We start from the raw sequence: 27,577 nt of genomic DNA, 5'->3' as shown, positions 1-27,577 counted from the left end.
TAGATACTAAAACTGACTACAGGAAGCAAACAGCTAACAATGTCTCAATCAATAAACACACTCATCTACAACAGGGTCTATTTACGTGCTCAGAAAATATCCATAACCCCAGATGGATTTTGGAGTAACCAAGTGTCTACTGGCAATAAAATTCCAATGTAAAAATAACATCAAAATCTGTGCTGGTTCAAAAAGAACACTAGCTGCCTACACTAAATTCTGATACAAAGATTTTGTAAGACATATAAATATAAGTGTGGTGCTAAAAGTGCAAAAAACAATCTGATATAATTGACTAAACATAAGTGGAACCAAAAGTGACAACACTTGCAAATAAAGTAATAGAAATAAGAAAACAAATGTGAAAAATTGTAAGTCCCAATGCCAAAAGAGCACCAAAAAATATCCTAAAGTGCAATGATGTATCTTCAATTGCTAGATGATCAAACGTTGCAGAGCCTACATACAGTATGTAATATGTAAAAAACAAAACTGGTCCCCCTACAGGCTCATGTCAAAGTGTGCAATGCATAATAGCACATTATGAGAGACTTCCCTAAAAATGGATCTCTTCAGCGACGCAGTCACTGCTGACAGGAATTCCTTATTCATCTGGTCTTCCTTTGTTCCAGCCATTTAAATAGCCAAGCCGCAATAACGTCACTCCCGCGCATGCAAACTGCTCTCTCAATGGATGGCATACTCAAGTGTGCTGTCCATCGAGAGCTCAGTGCACATTCCCCAGTGACGTCACCGGCTGCTACACATGCACAGGGTACATTTAGAAGATATTCACTGTACTTACATGCAGGCCTTACCCATAGATACATGATAAAATGCGGAGTTTACTACTGCTTTAACACACATTGGCAAAATTTGTACTATTATACATGTATATCCACTTGCCAACAAGGACTTAAAATGGTTGTACCAGGATGATGCCTGCAGCTGCTGGCATCATCATGGTGCAGTTTTTATTTTTTTTTTAAATCCAACAGAAGTATCTCTTGTAATAGCAATCAGAACAGCTAACTAGCTGCTTGATTGCCATTACAAGTGGCGGGAGGGGACTCCTCCCCCCCCCCATTCCCGCCACTTTAACGAGATCTCACGTCCCATTGGGAGCCTAAAACAACCAGCCACTGATTCTGCCGGCTGATCACAGAGCCAGACAAAGACCGAATCGGTGTTCAAGTGGATATGTGAAAATCATTAAAAATACTATACATTCCCTTTAAAAGCAATATAGCAAACAACAAAATTAGACTGTTTAGCACTCAGAGCAATGCACTGGGACAAGAACTTTTAGAACTATGCCTAGCCAAAAAAATACTTTCAAAACATTGTGATTGTAAAGCTGGGTATACACTAGTTCAAGATTTCAGTAGCTTTTAATATTTGATTTTGGAATGAATTAACAAAATTCTACTAGTGCATACCCAGTTTAAGAGTTTGTGGTATAGAGCTTGCCAGGACGAAAAAAAAAAAAAAAAAAAAAAAAAAAGACTACAGCCTATAATTCCTCCTCAGCTTTTCCACATGCATACATTGATTTCAGTTCCTCTTCTGTTTCTGCCAGTAAAGTTGTATCATCAGCATATGAAAGGATATTAATATTCCTACCACCTATCTTCACCCCAATTTCAGATTCTTCTAGATCTAGTTTCCTGATGATGACCTCTGCATACAGATTGAAAAGAAAAGGGGAGAGAATACAACCTTGTCGTACACATTGATAAAGAGGAAATAGAATGTGTTCAGGATTTCTGTTTTCTAGGATCTATGATAAACTAAACAGGAGATTGCGCTCCTGAAATTAAAAAAATGGATCGCATTAGGTCGAAACGCCATGCTAAGTATGCAAAAATTGTGGAAAAGTAAGGATATCAGCTTCATCACCAAATGCAAGCTGGTAAACATGATAGTTTTCCCTATAACAACGTACGGGTGTGAAAGCTGGGTTATGAAAAGAGCTGATAGAAAGAAGATTGATGAATTCGAATTATGGTGCTGGGGAAGGCAATTGAGGATACCCTGGACAGCAAAGATTACCAACAGAGATGTTTTAGAGCGAGTTAAACCAGGAATAACTTTAGTAGGAAAGACATGTGACATGTGGGCATGTGATGCGATCTGATTCCTTAAAGAAGGCAACATTACTTGGTATGGTCAGTGGGGGGAGAAAAAGAGGAAGGCCGAAAACACGCTGGTTGGATGCTATTGAATTGAACACTGGCCTAAGCATGTATCAGCTAATAAGAAAGGTGCAAGACCGGAAAGAGTGGAGAGTGACGGCCCATGCAATCGCCAAGAGTCAGACACGACTGACTGAATGGATAGAGAGAGACATTGATTTATTTCCCAGCAAAAAATGTTGCTGCCTGGACTCCCAAGATCCTGGCCACACTGCGTGTAGGAAGAGACTCTTGGGAGAGGTAGTTCTGGGAATGGGACTACAGCAACAGGAACTGAACTCACAGCAGCTGTTTCTGCAAGATTTCCACAAGCTTGGTGATTACTTTACAGGGAGCAATAAAAGTTAATACTTGCTACAGGAACAAGACAAAAGAAAAAAAAAAAAAATCGGAAACATGCCCTAGTAGGAAAGGGGAGAGTTTGGTGGTTAATTTGGATAATGTCTGGACATCCACTTTATTATTCTTAACTCAATTAACTTAATTCTTAAAATGTTAAAGTCCAATGCTTTTGGAAAAAGTCCCCTTCTAAACACAAACTGCAAAACATTCTGAAATAGCATTGAAAGCTTGCTATGAATTAACCTCTGCAACCACACCAGAAAAGTTTTTTGGACAAATGAGCACCAATCAAAAAAGCAGAACTTTTGTGCCGAAACTCTGCAGTGATTTGTAGCTTGAAGCTCGAAGCTCCAAAAGTGCTCAAACTTTAAAAAACAATTGTTCTCTATGGTGACTGTTCATGAGATCAGGTGTGAACAGGCACCACAGAGAACAATTGCTTTTGTACACTTGAGCATTTTTGGAGCTTTGAGCTTCAAGATACAAATCGCTCAAGTTTGAATCCAGCCTAAGGTCTAGTTTAGAGGAGCTTCAGATTGACTAAGAGCAGCATGAACTGTGAGCATTTCAGAACTTTTGGAAAGCTTTGTTAAGCTTTTAGGGTTTGCTTACACTTGTATTGGAAACGAGATCCACAATTACTTGCTTTTCACACAGTGGCAAGGATGCAGCTGATCTGCCACCTCCTGAAGGCCTATTTTAAATGTTTTTTTTTCAATGGGAACACCACAAGCTTGAGCCTAGTGTTTGGTTTGTGTTTGCAGCATGGCCCTATTAACCTGAAGGGGTCACATTCAACGATGGCACTACCGGTAGAACATGAGAGGAAAACTTTTTTTTTCATGCTGTGATCAAAGCATCGCAGCCACAGCATGTGTACACACCCATCTGCCTGGCTGTCTTTTGCAGCGTGGGTGGAGCCCTGAACGGCCACACCTTTTTTAAATTCTGACAGCAGGTGTAGGGAGAAGATCCTCCACCTGCTGGCACAAGGAGGGGGGATCAGAGAGGCAAAAGCTGAAACATGTTACATGTTCCACCCTACATATGGGTGGAACATGCAACATATTCCAAAGGTGAACTTATCCTTTAATATACCAAAACTATAGCTGATGGGTGCCTTAAAGGGTTCAAGAAAACTGCTTGAGCTTGCCAAATGCTTCACAAATGCTTGGTGTTCACACTGCTCTATGGCATAGTTTACACTTGTGCTGAAATAGAGCAGTTTGAGGAGCGATTTCATTGCTCTCCTACAGCCCAACATTACACCTGTCACAGTTTAATGGTGACCTGACATCCTTGTACGCACAGGGCTGGCTGCTGCAAATACTATACTCCTGCCAAAAGCAACCCACTTAAGTGAAAGGGGCTGCACTACAATTGCAGGCCATTTGCTAATCGTATGTTGCTGTGCCGTGTTGTCACAAAAAAAAAAACAATCAACAGGCATTTAGGTGGCAGCAGTATCATCTCCTTAAAGGATAATTTCACCTTTTACACAAGAATAATAAATGTGAATTTTTTTGCAGGTAAAAAAATGTGCATTTATTATTTTTGTCTACAGGAGCCTGGAAAGCATTGCACCAGTGATCGGTAGATCGCTGATGCCATGCAGGACTCCTGCTGACCTGCCAGATATCTGCTTGCCATACGAGATATACGAGCAAGAAGATATACTGACAGGAAGCTTCAGTGAACTACCACGGCACTCCACAGCACTGTGGTAGTTCATTGAAAACCACAAGCCCACAGCCGCTAAGTCTGTTGGGACTTGCAGTTCATTCATTCACAGAAGTCCATAAATGAATGATGCAGCCATGTGGGCAGAGCCCCACACAGCCACGCTGTTTTCAAATTTGATAGTATGGGGATAAGTCTCCCCGTACTATCTGTCAGAGGGGGGCCAGCAGGTGGCAGCTATGGGAGCACGTTACATGTTCCACCCTAAAAAGGGGTGTAACATGTAACATGTTCCCAAAGGTTTAATGCCTGTCTACCACTCCTTTATCACAAGGTGAAACCCATGTGAACTAGGCCTTAGAATGTTAGTTTGTCATAAAATCCAAGCAATGCAACAAACGCCAACGCCACATAAGCCAGCAGAAAGAAAAAAATGAACTGGCATAGCATACTAACTGCACCTGTAAAAAGCATACAGGCCAGCAGCAGCAATAGCTTTTTGTTTAGCAAACAGTTGAGCAGCCAATGACTAAAAGCACCACCTTGGGCTTAAGACAGGAGGGACACCAACAGATTAAGATTTATTTACTCACTGACAACTGTTTACTGAGATGACAGTTAATGAAACTACCAAAGCCCTAAAGGAGACAACCAAGCTGTTTAAGCAAAGATAATTCTGCCACTATGTTCAGATCCTCAAAATACAAAAAGCTTGTCTGGAATCTGGACATCATAAATGTTTATTTCATTATTCAGTAGTAAACCATAAATCAGTCTATACAAAATAAATTATGGGATTGTAGAATTCTATTAGAAATGAATTATTTCTGAAAGGCAAATGTTGAAGACAGCCCAAGAGAAATCTGCTGTAAAGTATAAAATCAATTTTAATTTCTTAAGCAAAACCGAAAGCTTGGGTTTGTAAATATCAATCATCAACTTACGTCTGCATTTGTAACCTTGTTTGTTCAAGCCCCTGTAAAATAAAACACAGCGAGTAGTCAGTGATACTCTCAATGCAGAATAACTTGCTTTCCTGACAAACAGACCATATTTTAACCCTAAAATGTATTCATAGTACCAGCAAAAATATTTACAGTTGAATGATGCTACCTAATAATCTTGCATGTGCTTAATCGTTCTCATGTCTATTCAACCACTGCTGGGGCAGCAACTGAGGACATTTTCCATAACGAAGTATTAAAATGTCATAACGTTTTTATAGAACATCCTGAAATTTACACTGCTGCCATCTTGAAGGCCCTTTAAAAGCTACTGATCAAATCACTAATTACCCACAGCAATAGATTAAAAGTTAAGACATTTTTTAAACTCTGTTGTTGGTTAACAAAAGCAGTTCCCAAATTCACTGATACATACTGTCAGGATTGGCTAAGTCCTCCTTACCACACAAAGTCTTTGCACACAGAGCAAAATGTTGGCTGACCAAAAAATGTGGCAATGAATTCATGGTTCTTAATGTAGTGTACTTTAGCTTGTTTGATGGCTCCTCTCCTCCTGTTTATAGTCACCAGGCCCTCATCTTCTCCTACTGGCTGCTTGCAATCTGTTAGGATACAACAGGCAACAACACGAAAAAGAACATTACAGATGCATGAGTAGTGCTAGACAACATTAAAGCTTGAGATAGCAAACAGTTATAGCAGCCATCAGCTTAGGAAGTAAAAACAGACCTAAAATATATATAGTAATAAACATTTTGCTTAGCATCAATAATATATTTAAAATTCTGGATATCAATGATAAAAATACATGCAAAGAACTGTAGCTGCTAATAGCAGTAAATGTAAAAATCTAAATTATTTACAAGACAACATAATCTTTTCAGCAGATGACACAGAACAATGAAGAGGAGCAAACGGCTACTGCCTCTGCACTTTGATCAGCAAAAGAATAAAGTATTATTAAAATGTTTGCAACATTTGATTTTGTCTTTACAGACCAAATTTAAATAACAAAATATATTCAGCAATACAGTACAAATATCCAAGAGACAAGACGGACACATTGAAACAACCAGCAAAGACATCCAGGTAGGCAGTGCAGTGATCCCTCCCATGAACAGACACAGCACCTTGCATGGTAAGAGATAGAGCTCCAACACAGCTATCCTGGGACTGTACTCAGCATAAACACAACAAAGACTAAAAGACCTGCTCTGTGTAACTGTGAAACTCAGTGATGTACATGGGAGGAGAAAAGAGACAGAGGGAGGGAGACAGTATAGTGCTTTAAGGGAACTACAAAAACAGAATAGTGAAGTTAAGATTTACAAAGACAGACTATAACCACACTGGTGCTGCTGCATAATCATACATTTTTCTGTTCATTTTTGGATGCCTTTGATGTGTTTTCATGCACTTTTTTTGTAGAAGGAACAGACTGGTTATTAAGCACAAGTCCTGCCAAAAATGCACCACAGATGGGTTTCTATTAAAGTCTATGCAGCCAAAAATGCACTAGGCTGCACCAAAAAAGAGAACCTGGACCCTTTTAAAAACTTCCACTGCACTATGTTACATTGATGTGAAAGGGCACCACAGCGAACTGTTATGCATTGCCTGCCCTTCCATGACATGGAGTAACTTACTAATTCAATAGTTTACGATAAACTATATTTAGCATTCATGGTCTAAGACTATGCTTGTTTAATAATCACCTCTATATAGTTCCCTAAAATTTAAAAGCTTTATCAATCTTCATTACAACCACGTAGCAAATAGGGACTTGGCAATGGTTATGAACAGAATGCCAAATTTTGGCCAAAGTACAATCTAACAGTTTTAGTTGTCCTGCATTTTTTAGGGTAAAATCTTTTGGAAATTCTATGCAGTTGTATTTAGATCTCCTGAATTGCACTTAAGGAAAAGTATAGCCAAAGCTCTGTAGGCTATACTTCTCCGGGGGATCACACATGTGCATTTCTTTCTGCACTCCTATGACCCGCTGTCAGCTCACATAGCAGAGCTGGTCCAGGGTCTGAAAAGATCCCAGGATCCACCCAAAAGCCTGGACCAGCACCTGACAATCAGTTGAGAGGCTGAGCCAGCCACTCCCTCTTCCTCCACATACCCACTGACAGTCACCAGCTCTCTGCTCAAAGAACACACAGTGGTGTTTGATCGCTCAGGTCTCAATCTTAGAGCTGGTAGGGGACAGATGCAGCATTGGATCGATACTGCATCTACCTAGGCGAGTATAAATTTTAGTTTTGGTATCCATATTTCTCTTAAAGAAAGCCTGCATTATGCAAATTATGAAGGTTGCTATAGCTCACCTGCTTCTGAAAATGCTAGCTGCCTGGTGTCAATAAATGGCAAGAAGTAAACAGATCCAGAGTTAAGACTTTACTCTGACTTCCTAATCTGCATAATTGTTCTAGGTTACAGATGCAGAAAGTATTGAAGGAGAAGTATTGCTAAAGCTCTTTTGGCCATACTTCAGCTGTGGGTCACAGAGCCAGTCCAGGCTCTGAAGGAATCCCAACAATTATAGTCATGCCGAGATGACTGACCAGCATTTGGCTCAGCCTTTAAGTGCGCCACTGAGAACCTAAGCCAGACCCTCCCCTGCCTGCGCTTCAATTAGCGCTGGAGGGGCAGAACAGAGAACAGTGATGGACAGTCACCACTCTGTGTTCAGTAAAGACTAAGAACTGAGCAATCAGAACTGCAGCCACCTAGGTAATTATGAATGTATGTTTTTAATCCTGCAATTCACTTTTATTAGGCCAAAATAAAATATGTTCAAAGAAAACCTGTACTAAGAGTACGAAGAATACAGCCACTACTTCTGGCAATCCTAGGTGTCTGGCTGTCCCTGTATTTGCTAGTTACCTGGTTATTGTTTAGAATGTAGCAATACAGGGAAACTATATCGTATCTGGGGAATCTAGGTATGTTACAATACATGCTGGCTGCCTATAACCCCCTGCCAAAGTTAGCAGCCTTAACCCTCTCTGTGAATAAATCAAAGAGTGCGCTAAATATAAGTAAATACAAAAATTATTAGTTTAAAATAATGATGTCCGTGATAAAAAAATATTATATAAAAGTCCATTCACCATCACAAAGTAATTAAACAGTTGTGAAATCTTGTATAAATCAAACACCGTGCAAAAAAAATCCACCACCGAATGAAATGGGTACACTCACCAAAGCTCCATGCTGATCAGATTATAAGTCAGCAAAGATAGCGTTTGCTCTGGGAGCGATGATCAGTAGAAGTAATCCACACTGGGAGCAATATACTGCAAGCAGCCAGTCAGCACAATATGGAATAGCCTTAACAACAGGTAGTCATCACGTCTCCATACCATAGATCATGTTCTGGGAATCAAAAAAGGAAATCATGGTGCAGTACGTTTAAAACCAAAATGTTTAATTAAAACGTCAGAAACGTCTGGCGTTTTAATTAAACATTTTGATTTTAAACGTACTGCACCATGATTTCCTTTTTTGATTCCCCGAACATGATCTATGGTATGGAGACGTGATGACTACCTGCTGTTAAGGCTATTCCATATTGTGCTGATTGGCTGCTTGCAGTATATTGCTCCCAGTTTGGATTACTTCTGCTGATCAATGCTCCCAGAGCAAACGCTATCTTTGCTGACTTATAATCTGGTCAGCATGGAGCTTTGGTGAGTGTACCCATTTCATTCGGTGGTGGATTTTTTTTGCACGGTGTTTGATTTATACAAGATTTCAGAACTGTTTAATTACTTTGTAATGGTGGATGGACTTTTATATAATATTTTTTTTATCATGGACATCATTATTTTAAACTAATAATTTTTGTATTTACTTATATTTAGCGCACTCTTTGATTTATTTACATTTTTACCTTTTTTTGGTTAGGAGTGCAGCTTTTTTTTTTAATTTAGTTTGTGGCGCTTTTTTTCTCTATTTCTTATATTAACCCTCTGTGTGACTATTATAACTCCTTTTCACTTTGGGAAAACCAAGATGCCCGGTTTAAGCTGTATTGATTGTGAGAATGAATGAAATTTTTTTGTGATGGCTTGACTTATTTTGTGTGATCCAAAGCTGTACAAATAATTCAATGGCTGAATAAGAAAAGAAATGGGAACTTCAGAAGAGGGATAGGTGATTGGCAGATTTTAAATATACTTTTATCTCCTAAACAGCAAAATAGGTTTTGGAAAGACTTCACTTCTGATTTTAATACACATATTTTACAACATATGCAAATAACAACACAAAGCTACGTTAACAGTTTTTTGGATGGATAAATAAAGGCTAACAATTTCCTGACTCCTGTACTTTGATACAGACACAAATAGCCAATACTAATGATATCAAAAGCAATATAAGCAATTACAGGAACACCACTGTTGTAAAGCCTACAGCTGACATTGGCTATAAATAACATGTCTTTTACAGGCCGGGCATAATAGGATCTTTATTTAAATATAAAATGCTGGTTTAGCATCACTGGTTAGACTGGGGGGTGCACTACTTGCTGTTCCCGAAATTTAATAGTTAAGTCAGTATGTATGCCATGTCCTCTGACAACTTCACACCCAGCATTCTGCTATGTGTGAGATTCTCTGCAGAGAGAACTTGTCTCAGAGGATAAATAATTGAGAGCGCAGTACCATACACCATGCAGATGGCAAGCATCAACAGAAAACCACAATATACATGGAAATAGATTTATACTCCATTCTTTAGCACAATTTACCTGTGTCCTCCAGAAAGTACTGCACTGACATTAGCACTTTTGCTTGGGGCTGCAGGTCCAGCTGTGAATGATATGAAAATTTAGAAGCTATGTAAATATATATAATATTACAATCATTGTTCACACTTCATCCTCACCCAAAACTCAGATTTCCCATTTCCCTTTTTGCATCGTTCAGCAAGGACAGACACCCCTACTGTGGCCTCAGAGAGTGGGTCCTCAGCCGCCTTCATCAGTACTATTTGGATAACACGGCCCTCATAGATATGAGCATCAAATGTGGACTTCCAGTCTGGAAACATTGTGGGTTTCTTCTGTACCAAGGTCTTTCCTCTTTCTGTAACAAATACATACTGGAATGAGTAATAAGTATTTTTTGTGACACAAAATCACTGTAAATGCTGTCAAATTCTAATTAATACTTATATACACCACATAACATTACATACAATACTGAGGTAGCAACAAGTGTCACAAGATTTTCAAACACTCAATCTCTTCATCAAGGTGACCTGCTATTGATGCATCTACATTTACTTCTAATGCAGAATGCACTGAGGACAGCAGTGTCAGTCACATAGCCTGGAGTTGAATAGGGAAGCCAATTTCCTCAGGCTCACAGTGCTGTAACCCTTTCCCATGCCTCCTGTATACAGGGGGATTTGGGAAGTCACATGACCAAACAGGAACAAGCATTACTAAAGCTGACCCAGTACAGTTTTCCTATACAACTCTACTTGGTATGAGACTGTCACCAATCCAAATTAAAAGTGTAAGTGCAAAAAGCAGAAAATGTGGGAGAGGGGAGAGAAGTAAAAAGTGGATGGCCTTGCCATAAGAATTGCACCAGGACTTAGGACTCTACTATTATTGTTACTACTCTGACTTCAGCCTGTCCCTGCTGACTGTAGCCAAAATTCAATCAGTGAATGGCCCTGTCAGCACCACTCTGTCAATCTGACTTTTTATTTATGTAGCACCCTCCTAGGTAGGTGCTAGGTTTGGTTAGTTAGCTTTAGTTTGGTTTTTGATAGGTAAATTTATTGTCATGCTGTAGTCTGCGTGACTATAAACATTTGTTAGGAAAAAGCATAGTTAGCTCTCTGTATTTGGTGAGCAGTGATCATTTAGTTAGGTCTGCTCTATATGCTCAGTTGCTGGAGTGGGAGCGGTTATATTGGGGGGTTCCTGCAGATTCCTTTTTTTTTGCCAGTGTCCAATTACCTGCATATAATTAGCTGCATATAATCTGTGGTAAAGACCAAAGATCCTGTGCCCTATACTGTACTGACTGACACAAAAAATGGAAAAAGGTCAGTTTCACGCTAAAATGGGACTGCCAGAGAAAAGGCATTAAATGTTTATGTTTATCTTCAAACTTTAATGCTGAACTGGAAGTGGAAATCCTGGTAATGGCAAAAACACAGAGATTATTTTCCTCTATTTATACATTAGTTCTTACTTATTCAGCTATGACATGCTGAAGGTGACAAACAGATCAGGTCGATGATATTGAAGAGTGTCTTGTGATATATGCTGACAATCTTCTTCTACAAGACCCTGGACCATTTTTGATGGAGGGCACTACATATTCTGGATTAATAAGCTTTTCCCAGGTCTCAGAGTTAAATAGACCAGGTCTCAAATTATGACTTTGGACCCTGATGCAGAAGCACTGGCTGATCCATCTGTACCACTTTAATGGGTTTCATCCTTTAAATATTTGGGTGTCCAATTCACTACCTCAGTTACAGATTACATGGCCCTGAACCTCTAACCTTTATTGGTACAAATGCAGGGTAGGCCAAGCGCATGGAGTAATTTGCCACCTTCCCTTATAGGGCGAGTTCATTTTAATAATTTGGAAATAGCGCGTGTCTCCCCATTTTTTTTTTCACGCAATTCACAGGTATGGATACCCCGCTCTTACTTTAGAAAGATCAACAAAATGAGGATATCATTCTTGTGGGAAAACGACAAACCAAGATTAGGCTTCACCATTCTCAGCTATAAGGAGGGCTTGCTTTGCCTAAATTTATTAAATACTTTCTGGCTGGGCAATTAATACATGCTCATGATTGGCTCAGCTTGCAGACACAAAATGCAGCTGCAATATTAGAGTAGCACAACTGGATTCTTATGAAGTCTTATAAGACCTCCTTCTTTGAAGCATGATGGCCCCATACGACTTTATCCTAACCATGTGTACTACAATTGGTGCCTTGAGGTACGTTCTTACATTAAATGGGCATCTGTAAAGCTACCCAATTTCCTCATACTCCTTTATGGAATCATTCTGAATTGCTAGAGTTTTATTCCATTCCAGATTCTATTGTATAGGCGAAAATAGGAATTAAGACTCCATGCAAACAACCTGATGTCATTCCAACAGCTCCAACAAAAATGTGCTTTAACTAATAAATATTTTTTCGGTACCTCCAGTTGAGGCATGCTTTTGAGTCAGAGTATGGGCAGCTCCACTGGTTCTTCATTCCTCCCCACCTGAGGTTACACTTTGAGACCCAGATCTACCTAAGCTACTGTTCACTATTTATAAAAGAATGTGTGTATATGTGGGAACAATCCAAAAATGTATAGACCAGTAGCAAATTTCAACTCCAATTCTGGATGGGGAGGATATGTGCATATGCCCCTTAAAATGACTACAGTCAGCTCAGAATCAACTTATACAGTTCAAAATAGTGCAGAGAGCTTATTTGACACCTAAGAGTTTTATGAGCCTTCAAAGCACAAACACAGCAGAAAGCTGGAGATGTTCTACTGGCCAGGTGGATTACATTTACATTTTTGGCCATATATCATAAAATACAGGATTATTGGAAAGACATTCTTGCTTTTCTATTTTCCCTCACTATGATCTATATACACCCTAAAGCCACTACCTGCCTTTTTGGTTTGGTTAAGCCACTTGCTCCAACCATAGCCATTAGAGATCTAGGTATCTTGCTTTAATATACTCTACTAATCGATAGTCTTTAAATGGAAACAATCGGAGTCTCCCAGGCTCTCCTCCTGGAAGGGACCGTTGAACAATGCTTTGCCACAGTGACTTATTTGAATAAAGGCTGTCCAGCAAAGTGGTTAGATTCCGCACAAAATACTTAATGCACTGTAAGACTTGATGCCTAACTAGTGATTCTAATCTTGCCAGATTCTGGGCATGGTGGTGCAGCAGGGCAATGTGGGGTCTGCACAACTGGAATACATTATGTATAGGGCAGACAGCCAAAGGGATTCCTGTTTTTTTTTTTCCTTTTCCCTGTATTGCGTATGCATCTACTGTATACTCTATGGTAGGTTGCAAAGCCTCTTGTTTATGCATTGTGTCTATACATGTGCTGAGAATTGTTAACCAATTTGTGTTTTAGTATTTTTTTTACGTTTAGTTATAGTAGTTGGGGTATGGATTGTGCACCTTTTAATTGTATTTTCCAGAAACCCGTAAAACATTAAAGTGTTAGTAAACCCACATCAGTAAAATCACTCTGTATATGCAGTAAAGCATGCTCGTTATACCTCATCTTCTCTGATCCTCCCCTTCTTATACTGTCCCCATCCATCTGCTGATAGTACAGAGCTCTAGGAGTCACTCTGCACATGCTCAGTTTAGTGTGTATGGCTAGAGAATTTGTTTTTCTTTGAAAGGGTGCATGTGATCAGCATAGGGCAATCAGCACTGTCCAGACAGGGGGTCAGGGGTTACGCTGCCTCACAGGACATTCAGAGGAGAATGAAAACTCCTGCAAGCTTTAACCAGTGCTCAGCTGGACACTGAAAGAAGTCACAAGATTGCTATATACTGTTGATAAGAAAAGATATTTAGCAGTTTATATTTACTAAAATAATTGCACTTCCATGTTGTGTGTACTGTGGAAGACCAGATATAGTGAATGCAGGGTCCAGGGTTAAGTAACACTTTAATATAAGGAATGAAGAAAGTACACATAAATACCCAAATATTAAAACATTTTTTACATTTAATTACTTGTAATTAGGGGGTGGAGATGTAACAAGATGCCACTACTTAGAGGTGTCAAATTAGTCAAACAAGAACACTTTCTCAAAAAAGAGTGAGCCTACCCACTGTTTGAATCTAATGTTTTAGCTTAACTTTCATCTAATACTCCTGGAGGCCCAGCTTGTTAATATGACTATAGTTGCTAGTATCCTCATTTTCAGAGTTATCCGGCAGCTGGATCTTCAAAAAATGCAACATGTTTCCCTGCTAAACCCTCTCTCATAGCCACCTGCAACCAACTTACAAAGACCAAACTCTAGTGGCAAAAAATGCATTGTCCCCCAGGAGTAGTGACAAGCAAACTGACTCGCTGTCTGGAATTATGTAAAAGCTTCTCCGCAATGAGAAAGCAGTAAAACAGCATTAATACTATGACAGGAAATGGTAGAGCATATCCCTTGCTGTGGTATAGACAGCAATAAAAAAATACCAAAGAGGTTTTAACCACCCCATGTTTCCCAACATTAAAAAGATATATAACATATCCTGCCAGAACACACACATTAGACCTAAACATATTGAAAAAAAGCTTTGGCTTTTTAGGAAAAGATATTATGAGACAATAGAGAAACTGCCATGACATGCCTTCTGGTGCACACAATAAATGATCCTTCTCTTACCTGTACTGAGGGATTCCTTCATCTTCACTGCACAGAATGGCTGGCAAGGTTCTGACTGACCTGGCATTGGGCCCAACTCAAACGAGTTAAAGGAAATCCGCAGGAAAGGAGCCATGGTGCAACCTGTAATGGAAAAGAGCTTATTTTACTTCTAACTATAAACAGGCATTCTAACGTTTTTAAAAGGTTATTTTTTCACATTTCCACTTTGTCCTTTAAGGTGACACCAAAATCTGGTTTAAAAAAGAAAAATAATTCCATTCAAGTATGTATTCTTAATATAGAAATGTACTATCTATTGCTCAGTCTCCTCCAAATTTCCAAATATCTTTTTCTTTCGCTGCTGTTATCTGACTTCCTGTCGGAGGGTGGCTACCAGGGCGGACTTACAACTCATGGGAATAGGGGATCATGGGGCCCCTGTGTCCTTGCCCAAACTCAAAAAAGCCTATGAAAAAGGTACCAGGGGCATCTCATGGGGCCCCCTACTGACCCCAGGCCCTCGGGCAGTGCCCAAGTTTCCAAATGGGCAGTCCGCCCCTGGTGGCTACTGTACGTCCATTCCCCATGGTCCCATTGTATGTAGGGACATAGCCACCCCTTTTTGCTTGCTCCCAAGATGGACTAGGGACCAATCCATAGTCCCTACTCTATCTTGGGAACAAACAAGAGGATGACTACATTCCTACATACAGTAGGAGAATTTGGATATTTGCTGGAGTGGATTAGAGCAAAAGAAGGAACATTTTTATATAAAGAACACATGCTTGAATATATTTTTTTTTCTTTTTAAACCAAACTTCAATGTCACTTTAAGCAGACACAGGAAAATGTTGCACACATCCATAATCAAACAGAGTACATCAGGTAATTGACACAGGATGAGAAAAGGTTTACTCTGGACAAAGTCCTAATGGAAAGATGAGTGCCTGTGTTAAATCTTCAAGATAAAAAAAAAACAAAACATTCACCGTTTATATTACAGCTACATAAACAGAACAGTAAATGCCAAAATAGCATTTACACACATTATTACTTTCAAATCATAGGTTTAGAGAGCACAGAACATATCCATGGTTTAAAATCGAATTCCAGAATACAACCGAACTTACAGTAACAGCCTTAAATCCAAACGCTATGTGGATGTAAAATACAATTATTTATTTATTACAGGTACTTATATAGTGCTGACAATTTATGCATCGCTTTACACAAATACATTGTACATACACATCAGTCCCTGCCCTCAAGGAGCTTACAGTCTAAGGTTCCTAACTCACATTCATACATACAGAACACATATAAGGCCAATTTAGACGGGCTGCAACCAGCATGTCTTTGAAGTGTGGGAGGAAACCCACACAGGCACAGGGAGCAAATGCAAACTCCAGGCAGGTAGTGCCACGATTGGGATGTGAACCAACGACCCTGGTGCTGTTGGGCGAAAGTGCTAAACACTTTGCCACTGTGCTGCCCAAGACATAACTGAATGCAGCAACAGTATGTATTCAATATAGCGTTCTTTAAAGAGAGGAGGTGAAAAAAAAAGTAGATATAGGTGGGGGCTGACTCTAGCACATACATGGCTTCTTTAATAATGCTGGTAAGACAAAAAAAAATCCATAAAAAAAAAAAAAAATGTATATACTGAATATATACACATACACACAGACACTTACAATTCAGATGAAGTAAACCTGTGTTTACCATCTGTATTATTGCCTCAAATCTCTGTCATGGTATTAGAGACAGACCATCACTGGCCACACTTCAGTTTTAGATCACTGCCGTAGTGATGAGCCTCCATAGCAGTGATGATTGTCTCCATACTTGTAGCAGTGCCTGTTATCTCTTCCCAGCAAATCATAGATAATCAAAAAATGTCAAGAGATGGTTACAAATCAGGAGCATTGCTTGCAATAATGATATGTTTTGGCCATCATAGAGCTGCCCTTAAAAAGTTTAGGGGGTTGCTGATAAGGTATGCTTCAAGTGGAGAGCTGCAAAGCATTTTGTTAAATTGTAAGTTACGCTCATTAACAGTGACAATTGGCAAGCAAAAGAAAAACACACAAAAGATCCACTAACTGCCAACTCATGTTTATGGGTAAGCTAAATCTTTTTACTGGGACTACCAGTGAAAGTGTCTTCTCAGAGGAAGTTGTTTTATACCAAGGTCACAAGTAGCAGAACTTAAAACCAAATGCTATTACCAAGTTGTAACCTTTGGTACATCCAACAGCGGCCAAGAAGTCAGTAGTATCAACATCTGCATCTATTACTAAAAGACATCTCAACAACCGAACCAAGTGTAGTAAATACCGTATATAGAAGACTGAGGAATTCCTCTAGCTACGATGAGAAGAACCCAAAAATATTCTGGCTGGTGAGTCAAAAGTTCCACATGGTATTTATATTGGCATGTGTTTATCTGTACACCTCATCAAAGCTTAAACATTCCATGCAACAGCCCATGGTTCTAGAACTTTACTAACTCAACTTCATTTCCCACATCTCTGTTAGCAACTTTTTTTTAGAGCTTAAGAAATTACAGTAAACTAACATGCATAGAAGCACGTCTACATACTGTATGTGAAATATGGTCATTTATAGTCTCAGGACTTACAATTGTTCCGGAAACCAGTTTTCAACAACTTCCTTACAACACAGTAAGGAAGGCAAAATGTAAAATGTAGACATTCACTGGTTCTTCGTAATAAGCAATATCAGTCTGTATTTTGAGGAACTTGCCAGGGACATCTCAGAGAATTTAAAACGATAAGCTTCAGAATCAGGAAGCGTTTACCAGATTAATTTAGATGTCCTGCTTCAAATCTCCAAATATTTCAGACCATAAACCCGATTCAAACATAACTGGCAAAGTTTCCCTATTCCCTGAACTGATCAATTGGTGTGGTGTCTTTTATTTAAAGTGTGTCTTCAGTTATTCGGCTAATGTGGTTTTTTTTTTATATTACTTTAGTGTAAACAACATTTTTTTACTGAAGTATATGTAAACCCTCACCATGTAAAGCAACCTATTCAGTTTGAAATAGAAATGAAAGGCAAAACATTTGTGTATAGATATATATATAAACATTATAAATAACTTTTTTCCCTTTTTTATAATTGATCACATACCCTCTGTTGCATAAGGAGCTGGGGGGAGGTGACACAGAAGCACAAATGATCTTCAGAGTGAGTGGCTGTTCTGGGGGGGGGGGGGGGGGAATCAGCATATGCCTGATTATGCCTGAGAATTGACTACGCTTTGCTGTCTTGCGAAGTGTGGTCAGTTTATAATAGGAAAGCAGAGGGACTGCCAGGAACACCAAGGATTGGCAAGAGCGTTTTCATACAAGTACAAGGTACAGCAAGCGCATATCAGGAATATGAAATGTTGTGTTTACATACTCATTAAAACCTAGTAAACTTTTGTCGCAATAGTTTAACAATTTGGCTGTGTCAGAGTCAAACAGATGTACAGTATGGTGCTAAATGGGTTTTGAAAACATGGAGAACGCTTGTTCATGTCCATCTGTAAAGTAACATATACTGTAAGATCCAACAATATGGAAACTTCATATATGTCTATCTATAACATGCCACTATTTGATGTGTAGGTCATTAGTGCATTCAGTGACCGATGCGTCAAACATCCATACTTATGACAACTGAACATTCAGTGAGTGCACAAGATGACTATAAAAGGGACACAGAATAAGAATGTAACATTGCTATGTAGAGTTTGTGGCACAAATGACAAACTGGGGAGGGGAGAGCAGAGAGAAAAGAATCCCCGAGTACTATTGCCATGAAAATGGTGGTGCTCTTCAGCCAAAGCAGAGCTTGGAGAGAATATTGAACACTGAGGTGGACAGCAGAGAGACAGATGGAGCATACCCACTTAGTGTATAAATCTGAATGGGTGCACAGATCTGACAGTGCTTGACATGAAATAATACAAAGGACTAGGCACTGTAAAATGACTATGAAAAATAGCAACCACTTTTAAAGAAATTAATAGCAGTGCTGTAGTACCCCCTATATCCCTCTATAAGAATAATGCAGTAGGTACATGTGTAAAGACACGTCCTTCAAACCTGAGTAATTGCCTGAAAGAGCCATGTTAGAGGGAACAAACAGATGATTGTCCCAATATGTCTTAAATCAAAATAGTGGAAGTTGATCAGAACAAAAAAAAAATTTAAAATATCTGGCAAGGTGCAAGATGCTCGAGTGCCTTCTGATGTTGGCAGTTCTGCTTCCTACTGCTTTGGATAGCTACTGCATTGCCTGTGTTCCGTGGGTGATGGCTTTTTGAACACACGACTTTCTGACCCAACTACATATGAGTGGTTAATTTGCTTTTTATTAATAAATGATTCTATTTGCTGCACTTAGATGCACCCTTGTGTTTCTCTCTCCTTGCAATATTACAGATATCACTTCTATCCATGAGGATTTGTTCTAAGGACAATGAAGCCATCGGGTTCCATTGTACTATACCCAATGTGGACTGTTGAACTGTAGTTAGGTTTTTACCACTCTTAAGGTCTCTGGCTGTCTTGGGCTACAACAGATTTGTTTTATGAAAATAAAAGAAAGCCTAAAAAGGAAAACAAATGCAGTAAGTTGCAATGTAATAAAGGTTTTCTTTTGGGTCAAATACTGTTTTAAGAGCTGTTGCTGTTGGGGAAAGGCAGGTGCTAAAAAGGAGAGGCTACTGTTAGGTAAAGATGGCAATGCATGAGAATTTAGCAGCTACTGTGGCTGTATTGACAGAAGGCGTTGCGTCTGTCAGCACACAGAAAAGGAGAAATTAGCTCAGTCTGCCTTCTGCAACACTGTCTGTCAATGCAGTCACATTAGTAGCTAAATTCTCATAATTTAATTGCATTGCAGCATAAAGTACTCTATCTAGTTACATTACGCAGCATTGCTATACTATCTGATCGCAAAAGCGAATATTCACCCCAGACTTTCTTCGTGTGCCTTGTTCTTTCAGCAAAGATACAACTTTCCACATACACGGCTGGCTATACAGATTCACCATGACAACAAGCAAAATCATACAATTCCCGCTGGGCACAGTGGCCTTTATTTACCACAGCAAAGAGCTGCATGAAAAGTTCAAGAGTGGAAAGCAACCAATTTAAAAAACCACAGACTGCTCCAAGCTGACTGCTATGGGTTTCTGCACACCACTGTACTGACTTACTCAGTTCTGAATGGGGACTTCAGCATGGCACAGAACAGGTAAACACACTAAGGCTCCATGTACACAGGGCGTTTCAATACCTCTGGTAACGTTAACTGTGTAAAGTTGAGTTTTTCAGCGGTTTTTAGCCTTTTTCCATTAGCGTTTAGCCGCGTTTTTATTTTTACGCATTTTGCAACGTTAGAGCGTTTTTATAGCTAAAAAAAACTCCTCTAGAAACCCACTAGTTCTGGGGTTTTTTTCCTGCCAAAAAAGGTGGCAAAATAATAAAATATCAGAAAGATGACAAAGATATTTAACAAGGTAACTAAAGCAAAAATAAAAAACTGCAAGGCAAAAAGGCAAGTTATTGTCCATCAACAGGTGAAGTCAATCAAAGAATTAAAGTCACCTCATATTAGAAAAAATAAGTCCCACCAATAGTTGTTGATGCTGCCAGTAGAGTCTAATGCAGATTTCTGTGATGGTGTGGCAACAATGCTCCTGAATGGAAAGTCTATTGACAGAAACACAAGGCCTCTTCTGAATGGCTGATAAGCACTCAGCCTGATTCGCTTTCATTCAGACAACAGACGGGAAGTCACCCACACTGCTGCTACAACACATCCAACACATGTACAGTTGCAAGAAAAAGTATGTGAACCCCTTGGGATTACGTGGAGTTTTGCATGAATTGGGCATAAAATGTGCTTTGAACGTCATCTAAGTCACAGCAATAGAAGAACACAGTCTGCTGAACATAATACTACACAAACATTAGATGTTGCCATGGTTTAATTGCACATAACATGTAAACATTCACAGTGCAGGGAGGAAAAAGTTTGTGAACCTTTGGACTTAATAACTGGTTGACCCTCCTTTGGCAGCAATAACCTCAACTAAATGTTTCCTGTAGTTGCAGATCAGACCTGCACAACGATCTGGAGTAATTTTGGACCACTCCTCTTCACAAAACTGTTTCAGTGTAGCAATATTCTTGGGATGTCTGGTGTGAATCGCTCTCTTAAGGTCATGCCACAGCATTTCAATCGGGTTGAGGTCAGGACTCTGACTGGGCCACTCCAGAAGGCATATTCTGTGCTGTTGCAGCCATTGTTTTGTTGAATTACTTGTATGCATTGGGTCATTGTCCTGTTGCATCACCCATCCTCTGCGGAGCTTCAGTTGGCGGACAGATGGTCGTACGTTTTCCTGCAAAATGTCTTGATAAACTCTGGAATTCATTTCCACATCAATGACAACAATCCGTCCAGGCCCTGAGGCAGCAAAGCAACCCCAAACCATGATGCTCCCTCCGCCATGTTTTACAGTGGGGATGAGGTTTTGATGTTGGTGTGCTGTGCCTTTTTTTCTCCACACATAGTGTTGTGTGTTCTTCCCAAACAACTCAATCTTGGTTTCATCTGTCCACAGTATATTTTGCCAGTAGTGCTGTGGAACATCCAGGTGCTCTTTTGCAAACTTCAAACGTGCTGCAATATTCTTTTTGGACAGCAATGGCTTCCTCTGTGGTGTCCTCCCATGTACTCCATTCTTGTTTAATGTTTTCCTTATTGTAGATGTGTCAACAAAAATGTTAGCATGTGCCAGAGCTTTCTGTAGGTCTTTAGCTGACACTCTGGGATTCTTCTTTACCTCATGCAGCATTCTGCGCTGTGCTCTTGCAGTCATTTTTACAGGACGACCAAGCCTAGGGAGAGTAGCAACAGTGCTAAACTTTCTCCATTTGTAGACAGTCTGTCTTACCGTGGACACATGAACATCAAGGCTTTTGGAGATACTTTTGTAACCCTTTCCAGCTTCATGCAAGTCAACAATTCTTGATCGTAGGTCTTCTGAGAGCTCTTTTCTGCGAGGCATGGTTCACATCAGACAGTGCTTCTTGAAACTAGTAAACCCAAAACAGGTGTGTGTTTTTTAAGGGCAGGACAGCTGTCAGCAACACATCCAATATCATCACACTGATTGGAGTCAAGGTTGGCTCACTCCTGGCTCCAATTAGCTCTGGGAGAAGTCATTAAGCTAGGGCCTCACATACTTTTTCCTCCCTGCACTGTGAATGTTTACATGTTATGTGCAATTAAACCATGGCAACATCTAATGTTTGTGTAGTATTATGTTCAGCAGACTGTGTTCTTCTATTGTTGTGACTTAGATGACGTTCAGAGCACATTTTATGCCCAATTCATGCAAAACTCCACGTAATCCCAAGGGGTTCACATACTTTTTCTTGCAACTGTATGTAGCTACTACAATATATTACAGCAAATATTGCAGCCACATATTTATTAATGGAAATGGTTTGTTTTGGTCAACTTGCACAAACAAACTATTGAAAATCAGTAATACTGGAATTTTACTTTGAATACAATACCATAAGTCAGCGTAATTTGCGTTTGTATAACAAAGTTCAATTATATATCCTAATACTAGACTATTGAAAGTATACTCTTTGCTCCTGGTGAGCTTTATTTTTACCAGTACCCAGGCAGAAAGAATGGTATATATTCATTGATATCTATAACAAGATACATGCGTTTCTGCTTGATTGGGAGTTTATGCTGCTGTAGTGGCAGCCAGCATCTCTGGCGATTTTGAAATTCACTGGGAGACGGTGGTGGCACATTTAAAGTGAAATGGTCTTTTCTACAATCAAGAGCACTTGTATATGGTGGTGGATGGACATTCATTGAACACCTTTTTCATTTGTTTATATGGACTTATATTTTTGAACACTGTATATCATTAGAATCATATTTTATCATTTGTTTAGCGCTGCACTTTACACTTTCAATTATATACACCCAGGTTTCCCCAAAAATAAGACCTAGTACTATTTTTGGGAATTGCTAAATTATAAAGACCTACCCTGAAAAAAAGACCTAGTTGTGATCAGGGCTTTTTTTTTCCGGCCGGAACATGGCAGAATGCCATTCCACCACCTCTGGCACTGGCCCTGTGCACACCAGTATCTACCGTTTCTTATAAAAACACAGAAGCGCGGCTTTTCTGTTTGCAAGTGACAGTCCTGTTTGTAAGTGACAGCACGATCCTCTCCCACAGAACCTCCCTACCTCTGTACTCACTGTGGAACAAGGAAGGAACAGATATCTGCAGGTGCAGTGTGGTTAGGGGCAGGGCATCTCATCCTGCAGCCTAATAAATGGAAGCCAATGCCCCAGGGGTGATCATTGGCCAGTGGGGAAGAGGCAGAGTGGTGAGTGAGTGTGCTTTATGCACTGTATGGAAAGATAGACCCGAAAACGGGAGTTACTATACAGAGGGGCCAGCTGCTGACAGCTGTGTTTTGCAAAGCTAGCTAACCATATGAGGGCAGTGGAGGGGGGATGTGAAAAGGTGAGCTGCAGTCAGGTGTTGCAGAGGTAAATTGACAGGTGAGTTGCAGACAGGGTGCTGAGGTGAACCGAGTTGCAATCCACCTCTGCACTCCCCGGCCACGGCTCACCTCTGCATCCCCTGTCCGTGGCTCACCTCTGCACTCCCCGGCCACGGCTCACCTCTGCACTCCCCGGCCACGGCTCACCTCTGCACTCCCCGGCCACGGCTCACCTCTGCACTCCCCGGCCACGGCTCACCTCTGCATCCCCTGTCCGTGGCTCACCTCTGCATCCCCTGTCCGTGGCTCACCTCTGCATCCCCTGTCCGTGGCTCACCTCTGCATCCCCTGTCCGTGGCTCACCTCTGCACCATCTGAAACTCACCTGTCAATTCACCTCTGCAACACCTGACTGCAGCTCACAACGGTCATCAGCCAACCCTCTCTATTGTAAACCTCATCCACAACTGCCTGCAACTCACCTCTGCACCTCTGTCCACACCTGTACATTAAAAAAAATAAGACCTCCCCCGAATAGAAGACCTAGTGTGTTTTTTTGAGCCAAAAAGTGTCTTACTTTCGGGGAAGCACGGTAGTCACTAATAAAAGTCCTGTAAAGTCTTAATCATTGATCTCAGGCCCACCTACTGCTGAAACTCAGTCTGCACTCAGTCGACAGGTGGCAATGTAAGCATAAATCAGAATATCTCCTAATTTAACACAAACTGGGATTGCAAAATGTTACAGAGGAAAATAAAGAATACAGGGCTCCACTGACAAAGTGGTATCTACCATTTTAAGATCCCCTGTAAAATACCTCTTAGAGTTTCAATTATTTTTTTTTTTGCAATTCACAAAAAAAAATTCTCATAAAATAAACCATGCATTATTTCATGGAAATGTACAGTATTTATCTCATGAAAGCAATTGGTATTTTATCATATCACATCATATTCACTAGGATACATACAGTGGAGAGTAATTGGAACACCTGTCAGTTCTTATTGTTGTCTGTGCCCCCATTAGAGAGATCACCCGCTCTATTTCTACTGTTTCTCCTTATCATTGAAAGTGAATGGAAAGAAAATCCCACATTTTGAGCTGACATTGGAACACTAACATAGGGGAAATCTCCCCAATGGGAAACAAATGGCGCAAAAACAAACAAACCAAAAAACCCCCCAAAAAACAATGAGGGTTCTAACCCTCCCTCACTCTATCCAAAATGAAAAAGATCTTGCCTTTAGGTTACACTTTAAAGTAATTTTTGCTGTGATATTTGGCAAATTTATTGCTATAACTTTGGACATGTCTGTTTTGTCTTGCAAGAGAATAGCCACTGGGGGGAGATTTACTAAAACTGGAGTCCAGAGAATCTGGTGTAGCTGTTCATAGTGACCAATCAGCTTCTAAATTCAGCTTGTTTAACCTCTTGGCGCCGGCCGAACGCAAATGTGCGGCCTCCCAGCGTCTGGGCCTAGACGCCAAATGGCCGCACATTTGCGTTCTATTACAAAAAAAAAATATGCACACCCTGCACGCTCCCAGCACACTGTCTGGTTTTCACGGAAAGGTCCCGATCTCCTCTTTCGATCGGGACCTTTCCCGATCATGTGACCACCATTACAGCGTGTCACGGTGGTCACATGACCCTAAACCCTGCCCCACGGCTTCTGCAACCCTTAAAGGGCCAGGAAGCGCCGGCACCAAGGGGTTAATGAAGCTTTGACAATGGTAGCTGCGCTCCAGTTTTATTGTAGGTTCACACCTATGCATTTTCCACTGTGTTTGGCAGAAACGCACAGCAGTCCATTGAACATGATTTCCTATGGGACAGGTTCACATCTCCGCATTTTTACCCGGTGCGTTTTTTGGAATGGGTAAGGTACTTTTTTAAAATGTACAACGTTGTGTTTTTGATTCTATAGACTTCAAATGGAGACGATGCAGAAAAGCATATAGTGCATTTTTTATCCATTTTATTCTGCCCAGCAACAAGTAAAAAAACGCAGCAAAACGCATCAAATACACATGTGCAAAAACGCAAAAAGCACTGCCAAAACGGATTAAACACAAATTGCACAAATGTGAACCTAGCCTTAGTACATTTCCTCCACTCTCATTCTCTGATGTTCTTCAAAGTCTCACTCTGGTATCCATCTGCTAAACCTTCAAATTGGTGACACCCTTCTCCTAACAGCTCAAGTTTCACACCTTTGTAAGAATACTTGTCTATTCCTAATCTGATTCTGTTTTGCCACAGAATATCAACAGAGATCTCAGAAGAGCTCAGCACAGTTTGTCTATACAAAACATAGCTCCTCTGTGCCATGTGAAGAGGGGTGTGTCTTGTGTCTCTGTCCTCCAATCAACTCTCACAGAGCTCTAACAGCTCCCTGCCCCCACATCTGTGATACTGACAAATGCAAAAGGATTTGACCTAATATCAGCCCTTTTAAAAAGGTGCAGAAAAGAGAAGACTGAGGATAATGAAGTAAAACGTATGTAGGAGGTTTAGTTTCATCCCTGTGTATCACCTGAGGCTACTCACTTGGCTGGGTATATGAGAGGGTTTACAACAACTTTAGATGTAATATTTCTGTGTTTGTGGACCAAATGCGATTTCTCCTGCGCTCCGGGACCCAGGCCGGTGGTGAGTAGATGAAATCAAACTCCGAAAAAGCAACCACCGGAGTATACAAGGTCGTGCAGCTCCAAACCAGTTGCTCTGAGGAAGAAGGCATGACCTTCGAAATGCGTCAGCTGTACAGAGTGGCTACCCCCATGATGGGATTCGCGCTGGCCTCTTGCCTTTGAAGTCCCTTGGAGGACTTGTATGCCTGTTTTTATTCGCGGTTTGTGAGTACCATTCTTTTACTAAATACATTTTGGTTACTGAGGTAATGCGCAAGGTTGGTGCGCTTCTTGTTGTTTCACTTCACATTTCTGTGTTTGTATCCAGATTTTGACTTCTATGCGTTATTGTTGAGCGACTACTAAGCAAAAATGGTACAGACTACTCTAAATTTGGCTACTATATTATTACATTCCTTCAATATTGCATGCCTGGACCACTACTTATTTAAAGTGGTCCAAAACCTTCTGTGTGTAGCATACAACCCCCTCCCCACGAGTCCTCCCTAACACTTACCTGAGCCCCTCTTGATCCAGCAATGTCCACGGGAGCCTTGGTTCTCCAGGTACTCTCACTCTGATTGGCCATTGGCTCCCACTGCTGTCAATCACAGCTAGTAAGCCAATCAGGAGAGGGAAGGAGCGGGGCCAACCCACGGATCTGTGTGTGAATGGACATGCAGAGCAGCGGCTTTGGAGCGCACCTCCTCAGGTGCCCCATAGCAAGCTGTTTGCTATGGGGGCTCCTAACAGGAGGGAGGGGCCAGGATCACCGGCAGGGGACCTGAGAAGAGGGGGATCCGGGCTGCTCTGTAAAAAACCACTGCACAGAGAAGGTAAGTATAGACATGTTTGTTATTTTTAAGAAAAAAAAACCCAAGACTTTAGTATCACTTTAACTCACAGTGGCTATGTGGTTAGCACTTCTGCCAGGCAGCACTAGAGTTGTTGGTTCAAATCACAACTGTGGCACTACCTGCACAGAGATGGCATGCTCTCCCTGTGCCTGCGTGGGTTTCCTCCCACACTCCAAAGACATGCTGGTAGGTTAGTTGGATCCTGTCTAAATTGGCCCTAGTATGTGTATGTATGAATGTGAGTAAAGAAAGCTTAGATAGTACATTCTTTGAGGGTTAGGGACTGATGGGAATGTACAATATATGTAAAGAGCTGCATAAATTGAGAGCACTATACAAGTACCTATAATAATAAATATTTTATTTAATTTGTTTAGTGAATGGACTTGAACGCCGCTTTATGCTGTATTTATCAAACATTTTTGGATTTTAAGGTAAAATCCCGCATAAAGGGATAGTGAGTTGACATTTTTAGCATTGCATGCGATATTTGGGGAAAATATGTCAGATCGCAGAGGTGACACACTTTAGTGAATTGAACCCACAGTAGGTTATTCTATTAGAACATATGAGAAAGTTTACCTTTTACCCTATAAACACATGATTTTTAAAGTGGAACTAAATCAACACTTTTTGTTGGATAGAGCAGCGTTTTTCAACCACTGTGCCGCGGCACACTAGTGTGCCGTGAGATATTGTCTGGTGTGCCGTGGGAAAAATTCCAATTTCATCTGTAACATGTGGCTTCGGCTCACAAATAGACCAATCATTAGAATCTAATGATTCAGTGGTCGGCAAGCCGCGGCTCGCGAGCCACATGCGGCTCTTTACCCAGTCTAATGCGGCTCTTCTGTGTGCCGGGCGCCTGCTCCCCTCCCTCCTCTCGGTCGGCCGCTCCCCTGCCTCCTCTCGGTTGGCAGCCCCA

At 40.6% G+C, this 27,577-nt stretch overlaps 1 protein-coding gene across 3 annotated transcripts in view; it reads right to left on the bottom strand.

The window, feature by feature from the left end:
* Positions 1-27,577, bottom strand: part of PRKCD (protein kinase C delta) — a 128,960-nt gene that overhangs the window by 52,460 nt on the left and 48,923 nt on the right. For all 3 annotated transcript variants that reach the window (XM_089681963.1, XM_089681965.1, XM_089681964.1), the window contains exons 2-6: positions 14,604-14,726; positions 10,082-10,281; positions 9,945-10,005; positions 5,625-5,784; positions 5,162-5,193 (exon numbers count right to left, since the gene is read on the bottom strand). In XM_089681963.1, the coding sequence (XP_089538089.1) occupies positions 5,162-5,193; positions 5,625-5,784; positions 9,945-10,005; positions 10,082-10,281; positions 14,604-14,718 (568 nt within the window). In that variant the 5' untranslated portion in view covers positions 14,719-14,726. The remainder of the gene's footprint in view (positions 1-5,161; positions 5,194-5,624; positions 5,785-9,944; positions 10,006-10,081; positions 10,282-14,603; positions 14,727-27,577) is intronic.

The sequence above is a fragment of the Staurois parvus genome, unplaced genomic scaffold (genome assembly GCF_062004578.1).
Source record: "Staurois parvus isolate SC_StPar_1 unplaced genomic scaffold, SC_StPar_1.0 ptg000282l, whole genome shotgun sequence".
NCBI lineage: Eukaryota > Metazoa > Chordata > Amphibia > Anura > Ranidae > Staurois > Staurois parvus.
This window is presented reverse-complemented; position numbering and strand designations above follow the sequence as displayed.